The sequence below is a fragment of the Pleurodeles waltl genome, chromosome 6 (genome assembly GCF_031143425.1).
Source record: "Pleurodeles waltl isolate 20211129_DDA chromosome 6, aPleWal1.hap1.20221129, whole genome shotgun sequence".
Classification (NCBI taxonomy): Eukaryota; Metazoa; Chordata; class Amphibia; order Caudata; family Salamandridae; genus Pleurodeles; species Pleurodeles waltl.
Window position 1 is genome coordinate 589,837,365 of NC_090445.1, and position 17,191 is coordinate 589,854,555.

Here is a 17,191-nt window from a genome sequence, read left to right on the forward strand (position 1 = left end):
GCGGAGGCGTTTTGAATACGTTGCAGATGTTTCTGGAGTTTTGCGGTGGTCCCAGCATAAAGGGTGTTGCCGTAATCCAGTCGGCTAGTGACGAGGGCGTGGGTCACGGTCTTTCTGGTGTCGGCGGGGATCCTGCGGAAGATCTTGCGGAGCATGCGGAGGGTGAGGAAGCAGGAGGAGGACACGGCGTTGACTTGTTTGATCATGGTGAGAAGAGGGTCCAAGATGAAGCCAAGGTTGCGGGCGTGGTCTGAGGGGGTCGGTGCGGTGCCAAGGGCCGTGGGCCACCAGGAGTCGTCCCATGCGGTCGGGGTGTTGCCGAGGATGAGGACTTCCGTTTTGTCTGAGTTCAGTTTCAGACGGCTGAGCCTCATCCAATCTGCGATGTCCTTCATACCATCTTGCAGGTTGGTCTTTGCGCTGGCGGGGTCCTTGGTGAGGGAGAGTATAAGTTGAGTGTCGTCGGCGTAGGAGGTGATGATGATGCTGTGCTTGCGTACGATGTCGGCGAGGGGGCTCATATAGACATTGAAGAGTGTCGGGCTGAGCGAGGAGCCTTGAGGGACGCCGCAGATGATCTTGGTGGGGTCTGAGCGAAAAGGAGGGAGGTAGACTCTTTGAGAGCGGTTGGAGAGGAAGGAGGCGATCCAGTCCAGGGCCTGGCCTTGGATCCCGGCGGAGCGGAGGCGGGTTATTAGGGTGCGGTGACAGACGGTGTCGAAGGCAGCCGAGAGGTCGAGGAGGATGAGGGCGACTGTTTCACCGTTGTCCATCAGGGTTCTGATGTCGTCTGTGACTGAGATGAGGGCGGTTTCAGTGCTGTGGTTGGCTCGGAATCCGGATTGTGAGGGGTCAAGAAGGTTGTTGTCTTCAAGGAAGTTGGTAAGCTGTTTGTTGACGGTCTTCTCTATGACTTTGGCAGGGAAGGGGAGGAGCGAGATGGGGCAGAAGTTCTTCAGGTCGCTTGGGTCAGCCGTAGGTTTCTTTAGTAGGGCGTTGACTTCGGCGTGTTTCCAGCTTTCGGGGAAGGTAGCAGATGAAAAAGAGGAGTTGATGATGGTCTGGAGGTGCGGGGCGATGATGTCGTCGGCTTTATTGAAGATGAAGTGTGGGCAGGGGTCCGAAATGTGTGCCTGCCTCTCCTCAGAGAGTTTGACTCTACCTTATTTTAATAAATACATTTTCAGACTCAAAACCTGAAACCAGAGTTTTCTTCCACGTGTTACCAACTACAGGAATAAAACTGTGGGTAAAATAATTACAGAAGAGGCTGTAATACTGTGTATTCCATATATTTACTTCAGCAATATGTTTCACACAAATGCATAATGCACAACATCCACAAGTGACACTAAACAGCCCTTACAGATGTGGTGTGTGCTGACTAGAGAAGCCTTTATTCTGGGGCGGACTGTAGGGGTGGACACTTAACAAAGATACAGCAATTAATGATCTCTTCAGTGAGGATCTGGCTTTAATGAGATGCTCAATCAGATTTTAAATTCTTCTTAATCAGATAAAAAAACAGTTTATTTTGTGTCTGCAACACACAAGAGTTGTATGTTTAAAATGCTGGAAAGTTTGTAATGACTCTAAATGGGATAGAGCCCACAAATTCCCACACAGTCTCATGCAACACCACAAAAGTATCCAAATTACCATACTCCACAATGCCTACCTCACACCACATCAGCTCAACCTGTTTTTTCCCACAGCCCACCTTGTCTGCCTGGGGTGCCAAGGGTCCCTGGTCAACCTCCACCATTGTTCAACTGCGAGAAAGAGATTTTCCACCCTTACGGGACAGGTCAGGCAGCTGACGTCCACTCCTGACTGAAGTCTCTGAAAATTCCCCTTGCTGCTGCCCAGGGACACCTTTTATAGATTAAATAATGAAAAAGCCTGCTGAAAGGCCCTTCCCTCTAATAGTCAAAACATGCTGGCTACTGTAGGTCAGAGTTGGAAGAAACAAGCGTTGAAAGTTGGCCAGGTTTTCTAGGCTGTCTTTCCCAAGGCTGAGTCCTTCCCTGTACTAGAGAAAAACACAAAATATGCGCTTCTTTATCATGCTAGTGTTCGGTGAGAGAAAATACGAAAAATACAAGCTTGGTTTACCATGTGGAAAAACACAGCTTATCTGCAATGTCTCAACTGCAATGTCTAACACCACAATAAAGCCAATAGGCAGCTAAACTGAATACAAAATGTAATGTCTAATGTCACGTTAAAGCCAATAGGCAGCTAAACTGAATACAAAATGTAATGTGCTACTGGTGAACATTGAACAACTAATATGCACAGTGGTGAAACACAAAGTCAGTGGTCAAACATACTTAATTTCCTCTGTATATTGGGAACAATAAATAGGACATCAGACAACCATAAAAAGGGCCCTGATTGACTTTTTGTAAACAATGAAAAGGAATTCCTTTACAAACTCGTGTGCACCTCTTCCACCTTTCCATTTGCTTTAAGAAAACATATATTTAAACGTATCCAATCTCTGCAACAAACAGCTTTAGCTGTCTGTGGATAGGTTTATGGTTGTCAGTATATAACATATACTCAGAGTGGGCTTTGTATCAGGCCTTCCTCATAACCTGATGGCTTTGTTGTCTAGCTCAGTTGTCTGCTCTTAGTTGAATTACTTTCTTATCTGTTATGTTATATCAGTTTGTAGAGGGCGACTAAACACCCGTGAGGGTATCCAGGCACTTCAGCAGGTGAGTGGGCATATGGTCTCCACTGAGTTATTCCAAGATCAAGATCTTCAGCTTCTTGTGGCACTTAGCAAGTGAGGACGATACTCTAATGTGCTGGGGGGGATCGTTCCATGTTTTGGGTGCAATGCATGAGAACAAGAGGCATCCTGCTCTGTTTCTGGGAATGTTGGGGGGGGGGTTGAGTGAGAATGAGGTATAGAGTAGGTGTCCAGTCAGACGGTGAAAATGTATGAGACTTTTGAAGTATTTTGGTCCAACGTTGTGTAGGGCTTTGTATGTGTAGGTGAGGAGTTTGAATTGGCTATGTTTGTGAATGAGGAGCCACTGGAGCTCTTCGAGGTGTGGTGGGATGTGGGTTCAGGGTGTGAGGTCCGGTATGAGTCTAGAGATGCCATTCTGGATGGTTTGGAGGCTTTGTAGGAGTTGCTGGGAGATTATGGCATAAAGTGCATTGCCGTAGACAAGCCTCCTTGAGATAAGTTCTTGGACGAGATGTCCACGTAGCATGCATAGAATGTGGAAGAATGAGGTGCTCACTACACTGACTTGCGCCTTCCTAGAGAGTTTGTCATCCAGGATGATCCCTAGGTTTCTTCTGTGGTCAGAGGGTGTTGGTTTTGGTCCTTACTCTGGGGAGTCCCATGAAGAGGTCTTGTTTCCCAAGCTCAGCACTCCCGTTTTATCAGGGTTGAGCTTCAGGCAGTTTGCTCTCATCCAGTCTGTTACAAGGGTCATGAAGTTTGTGAAGTTGGTTCTGGAGGTGGTTGAATTGTCCGTCAGGGAGAGAATGAGTTGAGTGTTTTCGGCATATGAGATGATGGAGATGCCTTGGGATTGAATATCGGGTAGAGGGTAATGTAGATGAACAAAGTGACGCTGAGGTATGATCCCTGGGGACTCCACAGATCAGCCCCTGGGACTCTGATGTGAATGGTAGCATTTTAGCTCTCAGCTCTTCCTGTGAGGGAGGAGTATATCCATTGGAGTGTGGATCCTTGGATGCCAATGTTGTGAAGTCTTCTTATCAGAGTGTTGTGGGAGACGGTGTTGAAGGCTGCAGATAGGTGAGTAGAATGAGTGGTGTTGTTTCTCCGTGGGCCAGGATAGGCTTGACGTTGTCGGTGGTATGGATGAGTGCTGTTTCGGTGCTGTGGTTCTTTATGAAACCTGAGTGGGTGTTGCCCAGTAGATAGTGAAGATCGAGGTAGGTTGCTAGTTGATGGCCTTTCCCAGCACTTTGGTTGGGTACAAGAACAGGGATATTGGATAGTAGTTGCACAGTTGGCTCAAGTTGGCTGATAGTTTTTTGAGAGGGTGCTGATTTATGCATGCTTCCAGTCATCAGGGAATATGGTAGACATGATAGAGATGTTGATCATGTGGGAGAGGACAGTACTGATGGGTGCATGGGTGCGTTGGGGCCCGAGTGGATAGCCTAATGATTGTTGCTGTGTCATCTCTGGTGAGGGGTGTCCATTTGGTCAGGTTTTTTTCTTGGGTGGTGGTGGGTAGATTGGCATTGAGGTTGACAGGGTCCGGTTGGTGTGCAATGTTGCTGTTCATGAGTTTGTCCCACCCAGGGCCATTTAGGTCTCAGAATGTTGAAATGGGACGAGTTGTGTCCCTCTATGGCATACCTGAGAGTCTTTTTTAGGTTTTTTTTTTTGGGCATTCCTGTGCAGCGCAGGTTTCCTTGCTCTCTCCCACTCTTTGTCTTTACAACTAGTGTGCCCATCGCCCATTTAAAGAGGAGACTTGTTGGCTTTGCCAATGCTTGTAATCATTTCATTTCTGGCACTTGTGTTTTTGTACCGCTACAAATAGAAGCACTTCATGGCCCGGCAAGTAATGAAACCCACAATGAATATGCTACTAAAGGGTGAAATAGGAAATCTCTGTCCTCTCTTCATTGGGCACATCGGTCATGAATGGAATGAAGCACACGACTAGTAAAACACTGGTCATATTTGTTTTTCATACATTTAGTACGTGTAGTAATTCTGCCATGTTTCTCTGTAACACCAGTAGAGACCTGCTGTGACCTGCTTTCTGCTGTCCAGTCTCAGGCTGACAAGCCCCGTGACTCTGAACCAGGCTTCTCCAACAAGTAGGTCGTGAGCCACTGGTAGCTCTCCAGCTACCTGTGAGTAGCTCTACTGTGTGCAGCCCATTGAACTAAAATAAAATACTTTGCTTGGTTGAGTTAATATATCTATACCAAAATTGAAAAAGCATGTATTTGAGACCAACATGTGTATTTTCAGGATTCATAAGCTGATGTTTGGACAAAAGTGGTTGAATTTTCAAAATATATTTAAAGCTGATATTTGAGTGACAAAACTCAAAGGGTGTTGGCAAGACTATTATTACTAATATTATTAACTTGGTGCTAGGAGCATTGCAGCTATGACTATGTATTACTTAAAGCTTTTTTCACTTTACTACTGGCAACCGAGCCCTATGCATGGAGATGATCACTGTTTATAATCCTGCATATGACAGCCACTAATTTAGTCTTTTCCAATGTGGTTACTGTCACATCTCTAAATAGAAGAGGATTTTTATTGCACATAAGTAACTCTTATTACAAAAATGGTTGGAGATCCCTGCTCTAAACCTAATCATGCTTTAGCGTTCTCATAAGTGGTCCAGAGACCCCCTAGAAACCCCCCAAGCCCGCGGCCTCTCGGTCTGACAGCTGCTCTTTCTGCAGCAGATGAAGCTCACTTTGCTAAAGCCATTGTCAAAATCTTCCCTGCGGTCAATCCGCACGCCCCCGCCCCTGGACTCGGCAGCACAGTTCTGCGCGCACCGCTACACAGCTGAAAGTAACAGCAGTTAAATAGCGGAGTGATTATTTCCGGGGCAATGAGGGCAGTTTCTAGCTCTAGTGTCGTTTCTTCCGGGGCAGCAGCAAAGACGGCATCTTCCGGAGTGGGCGGGGCATCTTTTCCAGGATGGATTTTTTTTTTCATTTAGCACCAATCGCACGATTTACGAGGCGCTACAGCAACGAGGACACTCCCAGTACCGCCCAGGGCTTGTCAGTCAGAATAAACCAGCTTCCCTCTTCTCTGTCTTGGTATACAATTCATTTAACGGTTTCATATATTGGAGTCGTCCAAATTACCACCGGATTTAAGACCCTTGTCTGCAGGTAAGGCTCAGGTCTGGGGAGTTCGTAACTAATTGGTGACAGGCTGCGCGCACGAGTGCGTTAGAGTGCCAAGGGAAAGACTAAGGGCTTGTAAATAACCAACGTATCTACCAGAGTTCAAACCGGTAAGATAAAACTGTGTACTTACGAGTGGACGTTGAAGTGTGTATGCTTTGTCAGTTCTTGGTTACGTTTTAGAAAAGGAAAGTTGGAGATAATGAAAACAATTGGGGAAATATATTTTCTCCTATGACTTCTTTTGAAGCAGTGGCATTTTCGGGCGAGAGACACAGCTACAATAAATCAATGTTTTGCTTCACAAATGGGGAGTCTCCCACCTGAACAGTCTCTGTTGGCATGTATGCTATACAGTCGCCTCACCCCAGCTAGGACTCCTTCACACCCATCCTCCATAAAAAGTGTAGTATCTTTCCCAAGAGAAAAAAATTATGAATGGGTGAACGGTGTGATTTGCCTTTGCAGTCGGGGCTCCCATTTTAGAGTGTTGTAAAAAATCTAAACTTTGTGGTCCGTAGGGCAAGCTGTGTAAATATACTGTGAAAGAAACCGCATTGGTGAACATTTATAACCAAAACCATTTTCTAGCACGTTTGTCTAGCGAGTCTAGCACCACAATCATAAAAATTGAGAACATTATTCCTTATTCATAGGAACGGAGGTATAAAAGGCCGTCCGGTTTAAACTTATATGTTTGCTGAATCCACCTCATGGCAAGTGAGGCGTAACAATTGGAAGAAGCGGGGTGTTATGGAGAGCTAGGAATCCTGTTATTCTGCTCGACAGATGCTAGTGCTGCCCAATAAGATGCTGCTTCTCCCCCTCCCCTCCCTTGTCTACTGTCGGAACTGTCATGCAGCTCAAGCCGAGTGGTTACTTTTACTTGTGTGTCCACAGCTGACGGTAAGATCCCTTCCCATACTGAAGTAGTGCAATATGCGGGTAACGACTGTACCCTCATGTAGAGTAAGGTCTCCGCAAATGAGCAGGGGCCATAGGTCTAGAGGACGTGCCTTGCACGGATAGGGAACCTTATAGGTTTTGGTTTGTGTGCGCGGCACAGACTAGTAATGTTCCAATCTAGGGATAAAGTCAGGCACTTACAAGTGTATAGTGTGAAATACTAGGCATTCTGTAGCCACAGGAGCCAGTATGGGAACTGATATAAAGGGATGCTTCATTTGGGCAGTGACTGTCCGGTACTGAGTAACTGCACTTTTTTGATGTGAAATGGAGGGTACCTGCACGTTGCAGCTCTGCCGTAATGCACTTAATAGGAGAGTACGGGCGCTTCTCAGGAGCAAATGGGTACTCCTAATGGAGAGTACCAGCACTTAAGCACTGTGGTACTATCTGTATAAAAAGCCCAACATAAAGCAAAGCATGGGTGGAAATAGAAGGCTGTAGCGTGAGTTCCTAGGTACAGCCCATGCCCACTGGGCCTTTAGATGTGGGTCACACCTAAGTGACCATGTCCATTTAAGGATACAGGTATCAGGGGCTGTGGGTACTATCTGTTCCTGAGCCTCGTGCTAAGTGTATATATTTATCTAATAGAAACTTCTAGCTGCTGATTCCATACCTGTAAATTCTCTCCAGGCTTTACACTGGATCCAGAACATTTTTCATGAGCAGTACCGCTGCGTGCCGGTAGCTGGTGTTGATCGTCTCTGAGTCCATCGTCGGCATTGTGTGCACCAGAAATGAGGTCGCGGTTCCTCTATCGCCACCGGAGTCAGTTCTTTTCTTTCCGTGCCAACATTCGCACTGATCTGACGAAGTTACCCTTCAGTCATTTTTTTTGCCTACCCTTTTTCGACTTTCTGTCAAATATGTTTGAGGTTTACCTCCTGGTGTGTTTAGGATATTGTCACACAAGGTGGGTTGTAAGCCCTGCGGAGCCTGTCCTCGGGCGATGTTGATGACGGATCCGCACCTCATCTGTTTGTGGTATTTGAAGCATGACCACGACCCAATGTCATGCTCTTAGTGCCAGGCCATGCATCCACAGGCTTTGAGAGAGCGGTCCCTAAAGCTGCTAGCGACCCAGTATGCAACTCCTTGCAGGTTGAGGTCCCGCTTATGTGGAAGGTCCCGTTACCGGTCACAGAGCCGGAAATCGTCATCATCCCCCTTCAAGTCCTCTGGGCGATCGGGTAAGTCAAGGCACAAGAAAAAAAGTAGAAAGTCGAAGCAGTCTTCGACTTCTCTTCGTCCGTCAGCCAATACAACAACAGAGCATTGCCATTCTAGGCCTCATTCCTCGAAAGCTACACCGGGGCCGACTCCTCGCCTCCCTGATTTTGCACAAGCGACCTCTGCCCACTTAAAAACATTTTATGAGGCCATGCGCCTAATATTTGGACAGTCTGACCCGGTCAGTGCACATTCGGGTCTGTGGGGTCAAAGGGAGCCCCATTGGGTTCCGCACTGGAGGCTTTGGCGCCGATGGGCCCCAAGGATCTAGTCCTGGACCGGGACCAGTCGTACTACCTCTACCTTACTGTGTGCCGGTCCTGATGCCGATGCCCGAGGCGCCAATTGCGCCCACCGGTGCCACTATCCCCATTGTCCTCCCCGACATGGAGCCAGATGGGCGTCGCCTGACTCCGGCACTGACAGGAGCTTTGCCTCCTCAGTCAGATCCTAAGCCCTATGCCCTTGGGCTAGGCCTCAGGGAGTACTGGGAGGGGTCGCTGCACCATTTAGAAGACTAGCCTTACGAGGAAGAAATGGACTGACGTGAGGATCTTGGTGAAGCTAGTGGGCTGGACACTTCTCCAGATATTGGTATGCTTTCCCCCCCCTACCGTGGAGACTGAGGAGGGAGCTTCCTACAATATGGTGGTGCAGAGGTCCTAGACCTTTAACTATTCTTTGTTGCAGTCAAAACTAACATCTTGACAGAAGTGCTGCAGTTAAGTCTCCACATCCTAACCTCTACTCCTGTTTAATGATTCACTTACGGACGCCCTTTTGGGTACCTGGTCTAAACCCAGCACATTGGCTCTTGTTAATAGGACGATTGCCTGCCGCCATTTCCCTGCTCCAGGGGACCCAAGTTTCCTCACGTAATACCCTACCCCTGAGAGCTTGATGGTCCAAGCCTCCTCTTCCCAAGGCACTTTCCCTACTGCTCCTCCCATATGGAATCCGAGAGGTTGGACTCATTGGGAAGAAGATGTTTTGTTATGCCAGACTGCATGCCTTTTGGGTCATTATTCACAAACTCTGTGGGACACGGTTGTGAAAGTGCTGCCACAGGTCCCAGAGGAGGAGAGGAAGCCTGGGCTGTACTCTCTCAGGCTGTTGCCGATAGGAGAGATGAAGCAAAGTTCACAATTTGTTGCAGACTTGACACGACTGACTCGCGAGGCAGAGCGGTTTCCATGACAGTGGCCCTTGGGTGCCACACCTGGCTTAGAATGTCTGGCTTTTTGGGGGATGTCCAAATTCCCTTATGGACCTGCCAATCAATGGCACCCATCTCTTCAGAGACTAGGCATATTCGGTGCTCAAGCTCTTTAGGGACTCTCAGTATAGCCAGGTCCAGTGGCCCTTTCCTCTCCAGTCTACCTTTCAGGGGCCTCTAGCAGCACAAATACCTTCCCAGCCACCATGCCTCACATGCCGCCCAGCCTCTGTGTGGACAAGGCCGTGGGATCCACCAACCTTGTGGATCAGGTGGCCAGTGGTCTGGTAAGTCCCCCATCTCCTCAACTTGCGGCAGCCTCTAAACCCTACTAGTCTGCCTCTGTACCACCCTGGACACCCAGCTGGCGGCAGGATTCACCATCACCTGCCCCACTGGCACTCCATAACTTCCCACAGGTGGGTTTTGCAAATTGTCTGAAGGGGCTACTCTCTCCTCTTCACTACTACCCATCCCTACATGCCACCATCTCACAACCAGATGACGGAGCCATAGAGAGACTTCCGGCACCTGAAGTAGGCTGTGGTTGTTATTCCCCATTACTTTCTGGTTCCCAAAAAGACTAGGGTCTTCGGGCCCTCAATCTCTTCTTCAAGAAGAAGTTCAGAATGCTCACTTTGGCTCAGCTGTTGTCTGCCCTGGACCCTAGAGACTGGATGGTAGTGTTGGACTTGCAGGACGCTTATTTTGATATCTCCGCCCTGTCTGCTCATAGACGTCACCTTCGGTTCACGGTAAGACGCATACACTTTAAGTTCACAGTGCTTCCCTTTGGCCGTACAAGCACCCCTCAGGTGTTCACCAAGGTGATGGTGGGAGTTGCAGCACATCTGCAGAGATCAGTTGTGTCATACCTTCCCTGTTTTGACTAATGGCTTTTGAAGGCGAACTTGCCCCAAGGTGTCTCCCATCTCCAGACTACGGTGAACTCCCTACATTCCTTGGGGTTCACTATAAACATGCCAGAGTCACACCTGACACCCTCTAGACCGGAGGTCTTCAGTCTGTGGGGCGCGACCTCCAAGGGGGCCGTAGAGTCATGGAAAGGGGGGGAGGGTGCGAATTCCCCAGCCTCATCTTTGCCTCAAATTCAAAACGTCTTCATTTTGGAAAAAGACAACCATCCTTAGACTGTTAGTTTCGATAGTTTAAAACGCTTCAGCTGACTTGTCATTTAGTGAGTCTCCTGCTCAGTGAAACCGAGAGGGGGGCAGACAGCTAAACAAGTGTCCTTGCAAGGGTGCCTGCTTACCTGAAAGACATGCAAATATGCGCTACGAGTTAATCTGCAAATGTAAAAGATGCTTTGGAGCCTGGATTTAATTGATCGAATCACTGGAAGCTTTGTGATGCTAAAGGTGTATTCTTTTAAAGTGAAAGTAAAAACAAGTTAACAACTGAACTGTGAAGTGCGTGCTTTTAATTGTAATTGTATCTACATTGTGTTTACTACCCCTGAGGATGTGTTGAAGGGACAGTTATGTCAAAAAAATTGTATCACGTACGGTCTGGGCATTACTAAAATCTATATTTTAGAAGCACCATTTTAGCGTGAAATGTTTTGTACATTTTGTAGTAATTTATTTTATACTGTGTGTAATGCACACATAAAATAATGACTTGCATATTCACAGTTCTTTCTGTCATAGGCTGTGACCTCATAGCACTAAAAATATACAAGTCACTATTCTCCACTGCACCAAACAAGATTTAATTATGTGGCTCTCTGGTTACACACAGACCTCTGCAATGCGTTAAATAATAGAGGTTTCATAATGTACTATAGTGCATTTCCCACAGAGTAACAACTTTTTAAAACTTATTTTTCATTTAAGCTGCCCGCTATTTTTTATGTAGCTACCTGGTGGTGAAAGACCTAAAAACTAAAGTCAACAACAGCAGCAATCTAATACAACCAGGACTCAGTTTTTGCTAGAATAGAAGTGTCTGTTTTCATAATGTTAAAAATAAAAACCTTTTTAGAAAGGGTGAAAATAGATTAAGGGAACACTGCCTCCCCTAGAATTAAAGAAAGCATCCTACTTGGACCTTACAGTTCAACATTAATGAATATAAATGGTATGTTTTTAATTTTGATGAATGGTGTTCGGCAACCTCCCTTTCCATGCAGTTGTAAAAGCCAAGCAGTCGGCATCCCATGAAATATAGTATGGTTCTCCTTGGATGCCGCGCTCTAAAGTAGCAGCTCGTGCATTACAGCTATTATACCTAGGGCCACTGCAAATATGCGATTGTGTGTCCGCAGCAGTTTTCACATAGTTACAGATTTGCCACATAATTCATCATCTGCCACATAATCTGCTGATTTTTAACAAAAAAATATTTATTTATTGCTCAAACGTAGAGACGTGTTGCCGCACAGTAGAAGGTCATTTGCAAAGCTGGACTGGTTACCTTTTTGTTGCTTATTGCTATATTTGGGTGTTAAACTGGTATTATTGCTGTGCAACCACAGACTGGCCATCTCTCTCTGGAGAAAAACAGGCACACCCATCACATTAGTTCAAAAAGGTGTTATCTTCTAATTATGTTTTGTTTGTGAAAAATAAAGAACCATTGTGCATTTTTGGGTAATTCTTTTTGGAGACTTTTTGTTTGAGCTGTGTTGTAAGCCTCTGACACCGAACCACAGTCACCCACTAATATTTGCTTTGCTGAGCACTGTTTATATTATTTCCCCACTGTAAAAATGATTTGCTGTGAGACTTGGGGGCGTCTATTGCTGTCAATGATGAGGCCTACCAGGTTTTAGAAATTTTTTTGTCAGGAGGGGGTCCGTACGCCTAAAACATTTTGACAGGGGGGGATCTCAGCATTAAAAAGTTTGAAGACCTCTGCTATGGATGCTCCCTTTCATCTGAACTGTTCTGGACATGGTGCAGTTTCGGGCTTAATTCTCCCGAGCTGCGAGTCCAAGATATTCAGGCTATGATACCAATGTTTCACCCTCTATCCTGGATTTTGGTGAGACTGACTCTGACAATGTTGGGACTCATGGCCTCATGTATCCTGCTGGTGACCCATACCGGATAGCATATGCAGGCTCTGCAGTGGGATCTGAAGTTCCAGTGGGAGCAGAATCAGGGTAATCTCTCCAACGTGCTCCAGATCTCGGAGGGAACTGCAAAAGTTCTGTAGTGGTGGTTGAGGAATCACAGTTGGATCAGAGGCCAATCCCTCTTCCCTCTCTAGCCAGATCTGACAGTAGTGACAGATGTGTCAGTCCTGGGATGGGGCGGTAATCTATGAAAGGTGGAGATCAAAGGACTCTGGTCTTTTCTGGAATCCGGACTCCACATCAATCTGCTGGATCTCTGGGCATCCGACTGGCATTGAAAGCCTTTCTACCTTACATCAAAGGAAGGCTAGTGCAAGTGTTCACAGACACCACCACCACCATGTGGTACTGCTGCATACAGGGCAGATGGACAAGTTACTTAACTTTGGGAACACCTTATCTGGTAGAGACTATATGTAGCTGTAGATTCCTTACTGACCCACCCATCCTCCCTGCTTTGCCAACGGATTTCTAGGGACAGGGACTTTACTTTTAGGGCCCTAGTTTTGACTCACCAGGTAGTGTTCTCCGTGGTTCCGCGCTTCTGGCTTGGAAAGTTGTGAAAAGAACCTGACGTTATAGGCTGGGTGGCACTTATATAGGAACTGTGATGTTATTTCTGGCGCGCCTGATGCTGATGACTGAGGCAGAGCTGGGTGAATAAAATTACCAGCACGTAGGGGTACTGCTCACGAAAAATGTTCCAGATCCAGTCTGACAGCTGGGGAGAATTCACAGGTATGTAGGAAGCTTGCCTGGTGGGTACCTCGGTACTTACACCTTATACCAGGTGTCCCCTTTTAGTGAAGTGTAGGCAGTGTCTAGAAGCCAGGCTCTCTAGAGGTAGCTGTGGATGAGCAGTCAAGGCCTATGTAGGAGACCTGCAAAGCTCATGCAATACCACTGTAGTCACACAGCACTAACACATGAAAGCAAACACTCAGTTGTACAAAAATAAAGGTACTTTATTTTTGGGACACAATACCACAAAATACTAGAAGGGCAACCCTCCAATAGAAGGTAAGTAATACACAAATTATATACACTAGTAAACAGAAATAGGCATAGAAAAGGTTAGCAAACAGTGCAAATGTAGATAACCAATAGTGATCCTAGGGGGAGCCCAAACCATATACTGAAAAAATGGAATGCAAACAGAGGACTCCCACCTAGGTAAGTGGAAAGTGTAGAGGGGAGCTGGGAGTACCAGAAAACTACAGAGGTAAGTAACACAGTGCCCCCTCCTCCCCCCCCCCCCCCCCAGCAACCAGGAAAGCAGGAGTAAATCACTGGAATGTTCCCAAACCACCCAAAAGGAAGAAAAGAAGACACCCGGACAAGACTGCAAGAACAAGAAGCCAGCAGTGGATTCCTGGAGAAGACCGGTGGAGAGAGGGGACCAAGTCCAAAAGTGTGAGTGGAGTCCAGGAGGAGTAGGAGCTACTACCCTCCCAGCTGTACTTGTAGGAGTTGGTCGACTGTGAGGAAGAACAAGGCAGCACTGCAGCCCTGGAACAGGAGAAGAGTTTCTAAAGGATGCAGATGATGACCCACTCTGTGATGAAGATTGCAGACAAGTGTCTGTGCAGGAATTCCACCAACAAGCCTTGGTAAAGGCAAACTCACGGTTAGTGGAAAAGTGGTGCTGCCTTGGACCAACAAGGCCCGGTAGGACTCAACCCAGAAGGGGGGGTCACAGGGGACCCTCGGCATCGCAGAGAGTCCACAGGAGCCGAGGCAGCACCCACAGGGCGGGGACACAGAAGTTGCAGATGGAGCCCATGCAGCACTACAGGAAGGGATCCCACGACGCAGGAGAACCATGCAGAGGGTTGTGCGTCGCAGGAAGGAGTGCTGGGGGCTTGTGCTAAATGTCACCTGAAGATCCCTTGGAAGATATGCAAACAAGCCTTGGCAGCCGACAGACGTGGTGCACTGGGGTACTGTCTTGCGTGGGAAGGTGAAGGCTTAGCTCCAGCAAGGTTGGACAGCTGGCAGAGACGACCAAGAAGAATATTCCAGACCACCACCTGTGATGCAGGATCCACGTAGCTCAGGATGAGAGGAGACCCACGCAGCCAATCGTCATTGCAGCAGGTGCTTGCCGATGCAGGGTAGTGACACCTTCACTCCAGGGGAGATTCCATCTTTCTTCTAGTGCAGACTGAAGACACGTCGCCCTCAGTGTATGCACAGCCGGTGGAAATGTTGCAATTGCTGGCAGGAGCCCTGGAAACAATGTTGCAGAAGAGTTCTTCTTGGAGTCAGCTTGTTGGGGCCTTGAGGTTCCAGTTGCAGATCCAGAGGCCAGAAGTCGAAGTAGAGGTTGCAGAGGAGTCCTGCTGAAATCTTGCAAGCCACATCTGAGGACCCACTCAAGAAGGAGACCCTAAGTAGCCCTGAAAGGAGGCTTGGTCACCTAGCCAGGTAAGAACTTATCTAGAGGGGACTCTGATGTCACCTGCCTGGCCCCTCAGATCTCCTAGAGTTCCCTGGCAACCTTGGAAACAAGATGGCAGAACCCAGGGACACTCTGGAAGAGCTCTGAGCACCACCCCTGGGGTGTTGATGGACAGGGGAGTGGTTACTCCCCTTTCCATTGTCCAGTTTCACACCAGAGCAGAGACTGGGGGTCCCTAAACCTGTGTGGACTGGTTTATCCACAGAGGGCACCAAATGTGCCCTTCAAAGCACACCAGTGGCTTGGTGAGGCTACTCCACTCAAGCCAGTCACACCTATATCCAAAGGGAGAGGGTGTTACCTCCCTCTCCCAAAGGAAATATTTTGTTTTGCCTTTCTGGACCTGATCAGATCAAGTAGCAGGAGGGCAGAAACCTGTCCGAGGGGTGGAAGCAGCTTGGGCTGCCCAGACAACCCTGTAAGAATGGTAGTAGCAATGCTGGGGGTCTTCTAAGGAGCCCCCAGAGTGCACGGAATCATATGTCCAGTACTTTCAACAGTATTGGAGTATAATTCTGACATGTTTGATACCAAACATGTCCAGGTTCACAGTTACTATTATGTAGCTGGACATAGGTAGTCACCTATGTCCAGTACACGTGTAAAATGGCATCCCCGCAACCACAAACTCTAGGAAAATGGATCTGGAGTTTGTAGGGGCACCTTTGCTTGTGCAGGGGTGCCCTCACACACAGGTACCTGCACCCTGCCCTCTGGGCTGAGAAGTCCTACCATAGAGGTGACTTACAGTGACCTGGTGCAGTGACCTTTAGTGAAAATGGGTGCATGCACCCGTTTCACACAGACTGCAATGGCAGGCCTGCAGAACCCTTTGTATGGGCTCCCTATGGGTCCAGAATAACTGCTGCAGCCCATATAGATCCCCTGGTACCCCAATGCCCTAGGTACCTAGTTACCATATACTATGGACTTTTTATGGGGGGACCAGTATGACGATTGTGGGAAGAGAAGGGTACAGTTACCAGGTTAGAAGGGAGAGAGCATAACCACCGGGGACCTGGTTAGCAGGATCCCAGTGGGGACAGTCAAACACACTGACAACAGGCAGAAAATGGGGGTAACCATGCCAAGAAAGAGGGCACTTTCCTACAAGGAATCTGCAGCTAGTTGTAGTCTCTACCAGATAAGCTGTTACCGAAGGTAAGTAACTTGTCCATTATTGCAACGGGGTGGGTATTTTGCTGCAAATCATATTGTAGATTAGTTATGTCACATCCTTGTTTCATATTGAAATTGGGATATCTGTCACCTGGCCACATGTCGTGAGGGTGACTGAGTCCAAGCTGGTTTGCAGCCGACACTGTTATGCTTGCTGGGACCTGTAGTTTTATTTTCCTGTTGAAAGTATAGACCTATGAATCTTCGCGTATGTAAAATATGCAGATCCCAGCATGCTTAGCACTGTGGGCTAACTAACCAGGACTCATTGTTGCCTTCATGGTATGAAGCTGACAGATAACTTTGTAAGGAGGAAAGGATCATAAGATATCCCTTATTCAGTGTGGCCTTCGGTCTGCTACGTTTACTACAGTGTGCGTTTAACTGGCGGAAGCATGGTGTGTTTCTTCACGTGTAGTCCATACGGTCACTATCCGATCTGCAGTATCCAGTCTCTTAGCAAAACCTCCTGCTTACACTAACTCCAACGGAGATCACTTGGATCTCAGTGCATCAAGGACAGACCGTGCTTACATAGTCGCTTATGTGTTCTTGGGTAGGTAATGATAGAACTCAGCAGAACATATAGAAGGGATATCTGGTTGTGATGGTTACTTGGTGGTTCAAGGCAGTAAACAGTCTGTTTCTATAGAGGTCGGCTTGCGGATGATTGCTGTGTCCCCTGCATGAGCAATGCTCTAAGAGTTGGCAGGGTTGGCAGTAGCTGGGGAGAATGAGCGCGTGACCCGCTAGCGTGGACATGAAAGGCAGCCTGTGTGTGTGTTGTCTTGTGGTGCTGGGCCTGAGGCTCTTCACTCATTGACCCATGACTTGTGTGCTTGTTACCAGATCAAACGATACTCCTCAGCAGCCCCTCCCCAGAACGGAGGAGCCGGTTCCAGGGAGAAGAGTGGCCTCGTGGTCGATGAGGACAGAGCGGGACCTGAACCCACGAGGAGCCATCTCTGGCTCTCGGAGACCTATTGGAGGCTGCGCCCCCCAGCACCATGAGTAATACGACCACCCCGGCCGCGGGGGAGGCAGCTGGGGACTCCATGGGCGGCTTCATCCTGGTGCCATTCTTCCTCTTCACCATCGTTGGCATCGTCGTGGCCGTGGTAAGAACCCCCTGCGGGGTCTG

At 47.8% G+C, this 17,191-nt stretch overlaps 1 protein-coding gene across 2 annotated transcripts in view; it reads left to right on the forward strand.

Annotated features, from left to right (window-relative positions):
* Positions 1-5,686: 5,686 nt before the first annotated feature.
* SMIM29 (small integral membrane protein 29) overlaps positions 5,687-17,191 on the forward strand; it is an 88,618-nt gene continuing 77,113 nt past the window's right edge. Inside the window, exons 1-2 of one of the 2 annotated variants that reach the window (XM_069238844.1) lie at positions 5,687-5,880; positions 16,900-17,168. In XM_069238844.1, coding sequence (XP_069094945.1) covers positions 17,058-17,168 — 111 coding nt within the window. In that variant the 5' untranslated portion in view covers positions 5,687-5,880; positions 16,900-17,057. The remainder of the gene's footprint in view (positions 5,881-16,899; positions 17,169-17,191) is intronic. The other variant, XM_069238845.1, reaches the window with a different exon arrangement.